Source organism: Dreissena polymorpha, chromosome 7 (genome assembly GCF_020536995.1).
Source record: "Dreissena polymorpha isolate Duluth1 chromosome 7, UMN_Dpol_1.0, whole genome shotgun sequence".
NCBI lineage: Eukaryota > Metazoa > Mollusca > Bivalvia > Myida > Dreissenidae > Dreissena > Dreissena polymorpha.
Window position 1 is genome coordinate 50,173,990 of NC_068361.1, and position 14,107 is coordinate 50,188,096.

Genomic DNA, 14,107 nt, shown 5'->3' on the forward strand with positions numbered 1-14,107 from the left:
CAACCCTTTTGCTCGTTTCTATACATTCGATAACAGCAATTTGTAGATCTACTCAATGCACTATGAACCATATGTATATTTGTATGAATGCATGTACGAAAGAAAATGCCATAAAATATTATTAAAGTTGCAAAAAAGTCGATGAGAACAGCTCTCAACTGTATAGCTCATTTTGTTTCAATAAAATTTTCTTGCACGATTTTGAGCCATGAAATGTATAGGCTATGCTGTATATTAGGATATTCGTTATACTATCGATAACATGCCGACGATGAACAGTCGACAATCGCCCCAGTCTACAGTAGGGTGGCTATAATTCAAGATTTTTTATTTGCATTTTACTTATCTTAAATTTCCTATTTCCATGCGATATATATGTATTTTTGTACAACATGTAACATTGAATGGGTTAAGTACATAATTTGTATTCAACATAAAAAAATAGTTATGTCTATCACGTGACACGTATTGACCAATGGGTGTAAATGTAATCATTTCCAGACGCGTCGTGTCTGTCTGGAACAGTTGTCCTAAAACTTATCCTGTTGTAGAATATAAATTGAAAATGTAACTTTTTGTTACTCTTTGTACAGTTAGGTATTTTGATTTTGCAATGATGGATTCAAAAAAGACCAATATCATATTAAAATAACGAAAAAGCATGAAAACAAAAAGTCACGTGACCCTAGCTGTCCAATAATATTCGCTTATTTTGAAAGCATCTTATAAATAAATTTCATTCGCTTGGGGCACTGATAGCTGAATAAGTGAAGGAAGGCAAAGGTGTTCTGATGTATCCGTGAAAAATTATGGACACGAAGAGCCATCCAACACTTAAACAGTATCAGGAGCGATCCCGAGTGAGCATCTAATGGTACTTTCTGTTATTTTTTGTACAGCAAACCGTTAATGCAAGTTTTGTTGAACGAAAACCTTCCTGCAAACTTTAATATTGTTCCGCCATTATGTCGGCAAACGGCCGACGCTTGGTCTCGCAAATTTGCTCGTAGTTTATCATTTCTCAGACTTTTGCTGGCAATTAAGTACTGTTGCAATGTTTATGAACTGTTCATTTGTTGATTGTCGTGTACTTTTTTGAACTAATTGATTATTGAGACGAAACGATTGCGCATTTCCACTGAAATAGTGGGAACCTTTGTATTCGACCTCGACATTGTTGTTGATAATTTAAATTACAGAATTATTACAGAAATTAAATGGTTTCGTAGTACATAAATAAATGTATTGTAATTATCACATTGATTTTATGGTAATTTTAATTGTAATTATGCCTTAACTTTCGGTTTAATGGGAATCGACTATGAGTCATCGTCACATTTTCTGGATTTCATCAGTCTCAACTACGTGTTAACCCTCTTAATTTCCTTCATGTATCATTTTCGTTTGTTTTAAAATAAACATCAAATATGGTTGATATAAATTAAAAAGAAGTTCTCTTAGTAAATACAATTATCTGGTGAAATCATTGTAAGTTTTAATTTGCATAATGTTTTCTTTGTAGATTCAATTTGACTGGATTTTAGCAGTTAGAGAGTCTCTCAGATTGCAGAGAGATAACTGCAGAATCTAAAACGCAGCATGATGAAAAGATAACCATATGCGGTAAGAATTTTTTCTCTTAAATCCCTTACCAAGGAAATGGAGCAATTCAATGAGGAAAAATAATAAGTGAAGGAATAGACAATGTCTACACATTATACGCTATTCTGAGAAATGCTCCAAATGTTTAGCCCAAACCTTAACAACTGTTTTATACTTTTGGTTAACAAAATATATTAAAACACTAGTACAGCCATTGCAAAAGCATGTGAGCCATCGCAAAGACCAAAACAAATACTCCTACCTACCCTACCTAATGTTTTTTCAGCCATTACCAGAACCACACAATTTATTTTGGTTGGCCTAACTCCCCAGATCAAATATTGAACTATTTGTTATATTGCTTAATTTAGGACAGTTTTGATTCAGCTGAATCCATGACTAGTCCAGTACCACACGATTCCACTAGTGAGTACAGCAACATGAGTGAACCAGGAAAGTTGGAAATTGATACTGGTGGAAACCTAACCAACAGTCTTGACCTAAAGGCAGGAGGAGACCATGAAGTAAGCATGTACTTAATGCGTGTGCTGGAAAGATTTCTTATCATATTCTGTGAAACCATTTATTTTTGTCAGCACGAAATTTCGTCCTTTTAAAAAAATGACTATTTCGTCAGCACTTAAATACGTCCATTTCTGGTTTTGGAAAAAAAAGCGTCCGATTTGTTTGTAATGTTTGTAATAGATGTAATAAGCGGTTGCGAAAAAATCGTGCTGGGGAAAGAGGGGTGACACTTGGTAGTCACTTTCAGGAGTTGGGCCTTGTTTGGCATATGCCAATTAACAAATCTGTTATTTCAGGTGATAGTAACTGTCTCTTATTATTTTATGTCATTGACACGTTCTTGGTTATGATTAGCGGATAAGTGGGACTGAATAACCGTTAACGAGTGTTTTAAACAACGAAGCCAATTGCCAATTAGTCTTTTTCCATAAGAATCACGGTCAAACTGATAACAATCTTACCTTTATCGGCGCCAATTAGAGAAGGTGCGAACATTATGGGTCATTATTAGCGTAAGCTAAATAAAACAAAATTAACACTTGTGCATTTTTCATGAGTATGGGATTTAGTCTGAATGACCTTAGTTTCATTAAAATTTGGTCAATATCAAACTTGTTCTATTATACAAAAGAGGATCTAGTTCGATAAGTGTTTTTATGTCCCCCACTAAAGTAGTGGGGGACATATTGTTTTTGCCCTGTCTGTTGGTTGGTTGGTTTGCGCCAACTTTAACATTTTGCAATGACTTGCTATATTGATTCGAATATAGCAACTTGATATTTGGCATGCATGTTTATCTCATGGAGCTGCACATTTTGAGTGGTGAAAGGTCAAGGTCAGAGGTCAAATATGTGGCCAAAATCGCTCATTTAATGTACACTTTTGCAATATTGAAGATAGCAACTTGATATTTGGCATGCATGTGTATCTCATGGAGCTGCACATTTTGAGTGGTGAAAGGTCAAGGTCATCCTTCAAGGTCAGAGGTCAAATATATGTGGCCCAAATCGCTTATTTTACGAATACTTTTAAAATATTGAAGATAGCAACTTGATATTTGGCATGCATGTGTATCTCATGGAGCTGCACAATTTGAGTGGTGAAAGGTCAAGGTCATCCTCCAAGGTCAGAGGTCAAATATATGTGGCCCAAATCACTTATTTTATGAAAACTTTTGCAATATTGAAGAAAGCAACTTGATATTGGGCATGCATGTGTATCTCATGGAGCTGCACATTTTGAGTGGTGAAGGGTCAAGGTCATCCTTCAAGGTCAAACGTCATATAGGGGGACATCGTGTTTCACAAACGCATCTTGTTTTTCTGAATGGAACGCTGCATTTATTGATAAACAACAGTATAAAATCTATAAAAAAAAATGTTTTTGTTAAAAAAAAAAAGGTACGGGTTTTTATGTATATGTACAAAAATAGTAGATGCAGTTAAAACCAATATTTTAATTGCTTTAAATAGTATTGTCTTTAATCTGGATTCGCCGCGTGTTGGCTGTATAATCTGCAACACCCCTGACAAACACAATACAAACAATGGGTAATAAAGTTGTTAACAATTGGCGCTAATCAACACCATTATACCTAAACGAAGTCGACGCATTCGATACAGCCTTATTGCATTCGCATTTTACAGGAAATGTCAATTGTCAGTACACTGTATAATGTACACCCCTTTGTTTCAAAACCGGATTTAACTTGAGTGTGAATAGTCGACTGTTTTTTGTTCTTTGTATCAATACCATCCGGGTATATGTACTATAAGTATACCAGTCTGCAAACAAGGTGCGCGCTTCCGCTATGGGTATTCAGACGTTCAAAAAATTGACCTACGGTTTAGCGTTCAAGCCGTCCAACGCATTTAGCAATATAACTCTGGTTTTTTTCCACTCATATTTGTTTCAAATAACAGACATGATTGTTCGTTAGCAGTGTTTTTTTTATGGCAATTTCGGGGCCGATATTCGGCCCCATTCCCCTCAAAAAAGAGTATGTATTTTTCCCCCATTTTGTAAAAAAAATCCCCTTCCAGATATTTAAAAAAAATAAAAAAAAAAATTTTTTTTTATTTTTTTTAAAGAACTGTTTCATTATCATGATAAATATATCTCCAATTTATTTCATTAATAACTAGCAAAGTATACAACTATAATTTATATGATTTTTATGCCCCCCTTCGAAGAAGAGGGGGTATATTGCTTTGCTCATGTCGGTCGGTCGGTCCGTCCACCAGGTGGTTTCCGGATGATAACTCAAGAACGCATACGCCTAGGATCATGAAACTTCATAGGTAGATTGATCATGACTCGCAGATGACCCCTATTGATTTTGAGGTCACTAGGTCAAAGGTCAAGGTCACGGTGACCCGAAATAGTAAAATGGTTTCCGGATGATAACTCAAGAACGCATACGCCTAGGATCATGAAACTTCATGGGTAGATTGATCATGACTGGCAGATGACTCATAGATTTTCAGGTCAGTCAAAGGTCAAGGTCACAGTGACAAAAACATATTCACACAATGGCTGTCACTACAACGGAGAGCCCATATGGGGGGCATGTATGTTTTACAAACAGCCCTTGTTCTTCTTCTTTTTTTAAGGACACGGTCTGCCCTTCCATTTTATTGGGTAAAACTTGTATAAAAGAAAAAAATACATCTTAATTTTTGTCCTGGCTAAAAGTATTTTGTGGGTTCCAGACCCGACTCTACCTATGTTTTTTTATTCCCTTTAGTCTGAACATCAGAACCATGTAGGCACACCAAAGAGTTCGACCAAGAGGGGTCGACTTACCAACCAGTTGCAGTACCTCCACAAGGTGGTTCTGATGAAAGGTGTCTGGAAACACCAGTTTGCTTGGCCGTTCCATCAACCTGTGGACCCTGTAAAGCTCCACTTACCAGTAAGCAGCAGAGCTTTCCAGTGTTTTTTTCTTACTGTTATGGGAATGGGGCCGGTCCCTTTGGTTTGGGAAAATTCGAGGCGTTTTAACTAAAATTGGGAAATTAATGTTTTTGTTGTTTTGCAAAATAAAGCTTCAAAATTGAGGATACAAGTATGTCCAGTATGACCAAATATTGAGATCTAAAAAAAAACAAAAAACCTTCCATTGGGAATTTTTAGCTCACATTTGATAAAAATATATACTTTTTATGCCTCTAAAGGAGGGCATATAGTGATCGGACTGTCCGTCTGTCACACTTTGCGTTTAGGTTTCGAAAAACTTCTATGTCCCTTCAGATAGCAATTTCATATTTAGCATGCATGTGTATATGGTTAAGGCCTTTCCATACGCACACTAATTTTGACCCCTGTGACCTTGAACTTAGGGTCCGCGTTTAGGTTTCGAAAAAAAACATAACTTCTATCAAGCATTTATAGGAGGCATAAGTCATCCTATGGTGACAGCTCTTGTTTCCATTGGGAATGGGTCCGGTTACCAGACCCGATTTTGAATGAAAAAAAAACACTGCTTTCAGTATGGAGTTTAATGATCTGTTTTGCAAAATCAGCTATTTTTTCCTTCTTTAAAAAGTACCCAAAGACATCACTTTGTTAGAAATTGTTTAGAAATAAAATGAACATTTTGTTAGTTTCCCTATGCAGCTCTATGGCTTGGACCTAAATTAATATAATATTGACCACTTGACAACACTAAGTTATCAAAAGTATTTGGGAGCAAATAATCAAATACACCAATATCCCAATGTGAAAACTTCACAACGCACATTTTTCCGATTTGGGCTAGTACCGGTACTTTAACCAATTAGGGGAAAAAAATGGCTGCTAGCTGTCTTAAAATACAAATGTTTATAAAGTTTGTTATCCCCTGCCATAGGCGGAGGGATATTGTTTTGGCGTTGTCCGTCCGTCTGTCCGTCCGGTACTTTTGTGTCCGGAGCCATATCTTGGAAGTGCTTTGGCAGATTTCGTTGAAACTTGGTATGAGTATATATATGGCTTAGAGGATGATGCACGCCAAATGGCATTGTACACCATTTGTTAATAACGGAGTTATGGCCCTTTGTATCTTGAAAAAATGCTTTGTTGAGTGTCAAATATAACACTTTTGTGTCCAGAAGCATATTGGCGGGGGATATCAATTCAACGAATTTGCTTGTTTACAACTGTAATTTTTTTCTGCTCCCAAAGTTCTCATGGTGAGCTATTATGATCATTCCATGCCCAGCTTAGGTCATTCAACTTTAGGCTGGACATCTCTCAAGTGGTCTCACTTGCCATCCAATTTTGATGAAACTTTTCCAAAATATTTGTCTTGAAAATATCTGGGCTGAGTTAGAATCTGGAACCAAAAACAAGGTGATGAGGGCAAATCTTTAAAACACTTATTGTTATCTCTGGAATCCACTCTTGATGGAACTTGGTCTGGTTAGAATATATAGGTAGTTTAAAATCCGGTTCTCTACAAAAACATCAGCACATCAAATATTTTGCAAATCTTAACAATATCAGTGTGAATCTATGTGATGTCCATCTAATTAAAGTCATCAGGTCAAATCTCAGAAACAAATGTAATCACCTAAATGGCCACACGCACTCAAATGATATTGGGTCAGAATCTTATTTTTGACGGTACGAAAGTCACATAACCAAAAACTAGGTCATACAAGTTAAATTTTGATAATGCGTTTACCTCCAAAAAGGGTGAATGAGTTTTTGCCATCATGGTCCTCTTGTTTGAAATCATTTTGAAAAATAATGTAATTGAGGCATGCTTTAAAAACAACAAACTTGCATCTTTTCAGGACTACTTTGACATCATAAAGCAGCCAATGGATCTAGGCACAATCAGGAAACGGCTAGAAACACAGTATTATCATTCCGCCACAGAGTGTATCCAGGACTTCAATCAGATGTTCTCAAATTGCTACATATACAACAAACCTGGGGAAGACATTGTTCACATGGCACAGGCACTGGAGAAACTCTTCTTGTCCAAAGTTGCTCAAATGCCTGCCAATGTGAGTGACGCAGCTGTAGGTTAAATTTTCCTCAAGTCATTCTGACATGCATTGTTTCAATACTTTGTTCTTTGAAACCGGAAAAAAATCAATAATCAGGGGGTTTTCTGCAATTTAAAAAAGGCCGTAAAACAGACCCAATCAAAAAGCAAACGGACCTGATCTCAAATTCAAATTCTAAAAAAAAACATATAAAAAAATATAGAAAAAAGTGTCTAATGATAATAATATCTCAAATTTATTTCATAAACATCTAACAAAAAGTATATTACTATATTTTACTTTATATTGTTTTCATTTGTCGATATTTGTTCATAAAAATCCCAAATGGTCCATTTTGTTGACCAAAAAAATCCCAATTTGACTAGACTTCTTTTCCCAAAATGGCTAGAAAACCCCTTGAGAATGTTTCAATGTACTTTCGATTCCTATATTTGGAAATGAGTGTATTGCAATTTTCATTAAACACTACCTACATCAATTGATGCATTTTAGCTGTGTCTGTACAAAAAGCCCCACATATGTCTGCATCAGACGCTTATACTAACTTATGGCTGGTTGTCAATTGTTTCAGCATGTGTAAATTAGGAGTACTATTATGTTTTGGTTTTCAGGAAGAAGAACTAGCTCCATCCAGCAAGAAACTTTTAAAGAAGAAAAATCCATCTGTCTCACTACGCCCCCATCCACCCTTAGTAAACAACACAGAGTCGTCACTTGTAACAACAACAACGCAAGTAGCCTCTAAAGATGTGCCGTCCCTATCGTCCAGCTCTGCTGCCACTGAGACTGTGAATTCCTCTGCCCCTGGTGCCAGTTCAGCTGTGAAGTCAGAACCGGTGAATTATTCTCGCAGTGAATCTACAGTACTTCCTCCTTCCCAACCTACAAAGGTTTATAGAATTCAGATTTGGTGTCCACACGTACATTATTCATGGTCTTTAATAATTGCATGCTCTGTATGAAGATTGTATAGTTTTAATACCCTTAAAAATCAAGTTTGAAGGTGCTTTATTATAGTCACTCTTGCTAGTCAGTTGGTCAGTCTGCATGAAATGTGTTACTTAAAGTTGTGGAGCGAACATGTTGCACATTTTCCAAGTGGTGTGTGGGGGTATTACTCATTATGAGTCAAAGTAGTGATGAACCTCTAGGTTTTTACTGTTTCTGCATGTGCTTAGTGTTGATAAATGCTTCATAATGAGGCAAAATTAAATAAAATTCACATTAAGATAAACTTGCCACGACTAGCAGAAGTCTAAAAATAACATTTTTTTGTCAACTTTATGCTTAAAGCTATTATGTAGTTAAGTCTAGCATATCCTTGTCCATTAGCGGTGTGTCTTGTTTGTCTGTCTGTGGGTCAGATTCTGGATCCTTCAATTTATCGAAAAGAACTTTAGCAAGTGTGATGAAACTAGTGTGTATGTGTATAGAGGGCCATATGAGGAATATGCATGTTATTTCAGCTTTTTCATCTGACAAAAATTGTGTTTGCTATGTACTAGGTAGACACATTTTGGCCCCATTCCAAATTGCAAAAAAGTATGTCTTTTTACCAAATGACTACCTCATAAAGGCTTCCAGTTGAACCTTTGGCCCGAAATGCCTGGCTTATTTTTTCCGGATTTCAAATTTAGGACCATTGATGACCCTGGTGAATTTTATGCCCCCCGGATCGAAAGATTGGGGGCATATTGTTTTTTGCCTGTCTGTCTGTCATTCATTCATTGTGCGTGTCCCAAAACTTTAACCTTGGTTTTGCAACTTTTGCATTATTGAAGATAGCAACTTGATATTTGGCGAGCATGTGTTTCTCATGGAGCTGCACATTTTGAGTGGTCAAAGGTCAAATATGGCTTCAAAGCGGCGCAATAGGGGGCATTGTGTTTCTGACAAACACATCTCTTGTTCCAAAATATGTAGGGCCCAAACTTTATTCAAAAAAGGGGGGGCAGGGCTCGAATTAAGCACTCGCAAACAGGCCATTTGCGAGTACATTTTAAAAAACACGTCTAAAATGCGAGTGCAACATTTAGATACTCGCCATTTTTTGCGAGTTGGGGAAAAAACAAACAAGGTGCTTAAAGATCTTGGATTAAATACAAGATTTGTTCGCCGATCGAAAGTCTTCCGACCAAGTACGAAAATAATTAAACCCCGTCTAGTTTCGATCTAAAAATAGATCTGAAAATTGGAATTACCCTAATTTGCATAATGTATTTCAGCGGTTACTTCCGTTCTAGCAGAAATAATTTTACGAAATATTTTTTAAAATATATTTACGCTCTGCACTGTATCTTTCTGCCGATATAGTTAGTAAAGAACATTGAAAATTATATTATTGCAATTGAAAGTATGTTATTCCCTTCTTAAGTGAAAATTGGCGATAGTTATTCAGTATGAAGTTTTTTTTAAAACGAAGCTCATTTCGTTAATTCCTCATTCTTATAAATAGACGGAACACGTTTAGCAGACGATTTAAAAACTCAAAAATGTCGTCTACTAAAAAAATAACTAGCTTTTTTGTGGCGAATTCCTCCGTCTCCTCTGTGGAAGACAAAAAAGCCGAGGCCGAACCAGATAAAAAGAAATGCCAAAACAGTTAAGAAATGGGAAGACGAGCTAAAAATAACTTTGAACACGGAGAGAGACCAAGACGGCAATGTGTGTAAGATGTTCTGCGATTCATCTGATTGGTCTCTACCCCCTCAGCAATGCTGAGTGTGAAAGATGCTTTTCTGTTATGAAAAGGATAAAAAGTGATTGGCGATGTTCACTAAGCACTGAAAGGATGGACCAATTAATGCGAATCTCTATCAGAGATAATGAGGGGTTCCAGCCACGCAGAGCTGTGAATAGGTGGTGGATCAGTGGCAACAGTAGCAAAAGGCCAGATGTCGCCCCATATGGACCGAGGCATTAACTTTGGATGATATAACTGATATAAAAAAAAATACTCTTTACACTCAATTGTGTTACAATGTTGCTTTGAAGTTTTTAGTTAAAATAAACATAGGTCCATCCTTTCAGTGCTTAGTGAACATCGCCAATCACTTTTTATCAACCAAAGGATGCATTATTATGAAAACTTGTATTGCGAGTTGGAAATAAAAAATGCGAGTTGAAATATTAACAACTAGCAATTTTTTGCGAGTTGAAAAAAAAAAGTAATTCAAGCCCTGGGGGGGGGGGGACTTTTCTCAGAAATAATTGAAACCTAAGATCTGCATCCTGCTATAACTAAAAAGTTTTTGGACTAGGTTTATGGAGATGGTGTTCTTTCTTGGACAATATTAACCCTGGCAGTAGGAGACTGCTGTTGTTTTTGTCTGTGACAAAGCTCTTGTTTACAACTACTGTTAAGCGTGCAACAAATTATAAGAAAACCTTGTGCTGTTTTATAATTAAGCAGATATATTTGTTTGCATGTGACGCCAATTTAACCTAAGAAATATGGAGAGAAAAATTCTATGAATATTTTACTTTTTGATATTTCATTAATTTTAACAGAATTATGTTTTCCAGACCAAAAAGGGAGTAAAGCGAAAAGCCGACACTACCACGCCAATTCCTCCTATGGGTGATCCTTATGAACCTGATTTTGACGATGGAATTAAAGAAGAAAAGTTACAAAAAATAAGTGGGAGTGGTTCTGCTAAAAAATTACTTGTTTCAAATGTGAAAATGACTCCAAACAAAGTTGTTACCCCTGGAGGCTCAAGCAACTTGGCAACATCAACGCCATTGGGTGGTGTGTCGGCTGGGAAGATTACTCCTGCTAGACGGGAAAGTAATCGTCAAATCAAGAAACCTAAAAGGGATCTGCCAGAGGGAGATGCTGAATCTGTAAGCACTCTGTCCGATTCCTTGAACAGCAGTGTTAGTAAATTCAATCTTTATTTTTTGCATGTTTCAGTTGGCATTTGACAACAGGCTGAGCATTTGTGAACAGCTCTTGAACTGTGTATCGGCACTTGCTTGGCCTAACTTATGCCAATATTGACATTATTGAATTTTTGAAATACCAGTCATTTAGTTGCTGCAACTTGAAATGTTTCCAAGTGATCAGATGTACATTTAAGATTGATGGTTGATGGTCTTTCAGGTCAGGAAGGGAAAGTTGTCTGAACAGCTGAGATTCTGCCATAACTTAATCAAAGAATTCTTCACAAAGAAACATGCTGTAAGTTTTGAAATTTGTTAATATGTGATGCAGTTCCTTGTTACGCATTTTGAAATGACAATTTTGCTGCTGGTGGATTTGTATGAATAATTATTTACAAACCAATTCTCATCTATTAAATATGAATAGCATTTAGATAACTTCATTGCTAACAGGGCTTCCGTTAGTGGACGTCCAGGCGTAGATTACGCCCAAAAATTGCAGTCGAACGTCCATTCTACAAACGGTGGATCCCTTGGATGTCCGATAATCCGCATGTACACTATTATCCAGTGTTCTCCAGAAAAAATTTCAGAAGCCAATTATAGAAGTATCCGGTGCCTAAGCAATAAAACTGGTGTATTTGCACCATTTCAATTGATATTTTGGGGAAAGTAGCCGGCATCTAGATTGAATGTAACCGTTGAAATCGCCGGCTGCCAGTGCTTCTGGAGAACACTTTGATATTATCTTATACACAACACGTTCTGATGTAAACAGTTAATGGTCATTCAGTCTGCCTAAGAGCTACTGTTTTCAATGAATTTCTCAGCGAGTGACCAATATTGATTTTTCCAGTCAATCAAATTCTTCCTGGTATGCGCATCAGCCAATCAGCGCTAAGGAAGCCGAATACATGCTAACCCCACATCAGGGCCCTCAATCTATAAAATCTGCCGCCGAAATTCGGCGGCAGTCCCCCACCTGAAAAGTTTTGTGTTTTTTTCCCTTTTTTGGGGGGGGGGGGGGGGGAATTCCCCCTCAAAAAAAAAAAATATATTTTATTTTTTATTTTTTAATAGTAAGATGTGTCTCATGATTATTATATCTCAATTGTATTTCAATTTCATCTTTGCAAACATACTAAATTATGTCAAATGCAATGAATATAGTGCAAACATGTACAAATGTAATAATGAGAGAGTAAGTAAAAAAAATCCCCCAAAAAGGGTAATGCCGCGAAAATTCCCCCTCCTAAGGACTGCGGACCCCTTCCCCCAAAGTAGTGTGAGGGCGCTGCACATGAAGCTGTATACAATAACTACATTTCACAGCGCAGTAGATAAAGCGTCAATTAAAAGTTTCCACATGTAACAAAATGCTTACGATGTCCCTATTTATTTTTTTTTACAGAGATATGTCCCTTGCTAAGTAAAAAAAGAAGGGCAAAATCCTTGAAAGGTCTTGACTCTCATTGCCAATTTAAAAAAATATGTTGCAGGCGTACGCATGGCCATTCTACAAACCAGTGGATGCAGCGCTTCTTGGCTTACATGACTATCATGATATTATCAAGAAGCCTATGGACTTTGGTACAATAAAGGTAACAGTATATGTATCTTGTTGCATGTAATGTCATTTTACTAATCCTATTATAAAGTGGAAACTGACTGATCTTTATTATGTTTGAATAAGGATATTTTAATGTCATAAATACTGACCTGTTATCGTATGCTTATACTTTCCAAGGGGAAATAACTCATCCGGAATTTTAACTGGGAATCCGCCACCTCAATACCGTAATACAGGCCAGGTTAAACATAGTGCAATGCAACCTAGCCAAAAATCGGTAACCAACCCTCAATATTCTTTCCGGATCAACCAGGTGTATACGTGTCTTTTACGGCTCTGAATTAAAATATTGTTTTTCACTTGGTTGATTGGGGTTTTGAATAGATAAATTGTGTTATTTATCTTTTTATTATACGCCCGTCTATGACGGGACGTATTATGGTATACCCCGCGTCCGTCTGTCCGTCCGTCCGTCTGTCCGTCCGTATGTCTGTTAATGTCGTACGCTACGTCAAATATCCTTCGATGGATTTTTTTCAAATTTCAACACAATCTTAATATTGATAAACCCTGATCCCCTTTCGTTTTTGACGGAATTCTGAATTGTCGTTCCAGAGTTATGGGACTTTGTTCGTCAAAATTTCGTTATTTCATTGAATGTCCTACTGTAGCTATATAAAAATGTTAAAGTTGTTATAACTTTGGTATGCTTGGACCTAGAGTCTTGAAACTTGACATGAAGGTTGGCCAGAACTAGTAAGTAACCCCTGGACATTTCAAGGTCATTCATTTGAAGGTCAAGGTCACTGTGACCTTGAATGTAAAAATGTTAAAGTTCTTATTTCATGTTATAACTTTGGTATGCTTGTACCTAGAGTCTTCAAACTTGAAATAAAGATTGGCCAGTACTAGAAGATGACCACTGGTCATTTCAATGTCATTCATTTGAAGGTCAAGGTCACTGTGACCTTAAATGTTAAAATGTTAAAATTGTTATAACTTTGGTATGCTTGGACATAGAGTCTTCAAACTTGACATGAAGGTTTGCAAGCACACTTAGATGACCACTGGTCATTTCAAGGTCATTCATTCTAAGGTCAAGGTCACACAAGGTCACTGTGACCTTAAATGTTAAAATGTTAAAATTGTTATAACTTTGGTATGCTTGGACATAGAGTCTTCAAACTTGACATGAAGGTTTGCAAGCACACTTAGATGACCACTGGTCATTTCAAGGTCATTCATTCTAAGGTCAAGGTCACTGTGACCTTAAATGTTATTGTTGTTCATGTATCCTACCGTAGCTCAAATATCCCCCGATGGATTTTTTATACGCCCGTCTATGACGGGACGTATTATGGTATACCCCGCGTCCGTCTCTCCGTCCGTCCGTCCGTCCGTCCGTCCGTCCGTCCGTCTGTTAATGTCGTACGCTACGTCAAATATCCTTTGACAGATTTTCTTCAAATTTTAACACAATCTTAATATTGATAAACCCTGATCCCCTTTCGTTTTTGACGGAATTCTG

At 36.8% G+C, this 14,107-nt stretch overlaps 1 protein-coding gene across 9 annotated transcripts in view; it reads left to right on the forward strand.

Annotated features, from left to right (window-relative positions):
* Window positions 1-609: 609 nt before the first annotated feature.
* LOC127839436 (bromodomain-containing protein 2-like) overlaps window positions 610-14,107 on the forward strand; it is a 65,102-nt gene continuing 51,604 nt past the window's right edge. The window contains exons 1-9 of one of the 9 annotated variants that reach the window (XM_052367815.1): window positions 610-874; window positions 1,523-1,623; window positions 1,990-2,126; window positions 4,874-5,041; window positions 6,906-7,136; window positions 7,736-7,960; window positions 10,650-11,003; window positions 11,230-11,307; window positions 12,509-12,610. In XM_052367815.1, coding sequence (XP_052223775.1) covers window positions 1,998-2,126; window positions 4,874-5,041; window positions 6,906-7,136; window positions 7,736-7,960; window positions 10,650-11,003; window positions 11,230-11,307; window positions 12,509-12,610 — 1,287 coding nt within the window. In that variant the 5' untranslated portion in view covers window positions 610-874; window positions 1,523-1,623; window positions 1,990-1,997. Of the gene's footprint in view, window positions 875-1,522; window positions 1,624-1,973; window positions 2,127-4,873; window positions 5,042-6,905; window positions 7,137-7,735; window positions 8,015-10,634; window positions 11,004-11,229; window positions 11,308-12,508; window positions 12,611-14,107 lie in introns of all 9 variants that reach the window. The other 8 variants (XM_052367813.1, XM_052367807.1, XM_052367814.1 and 5 more) reach the window with 8 other exon arrangements.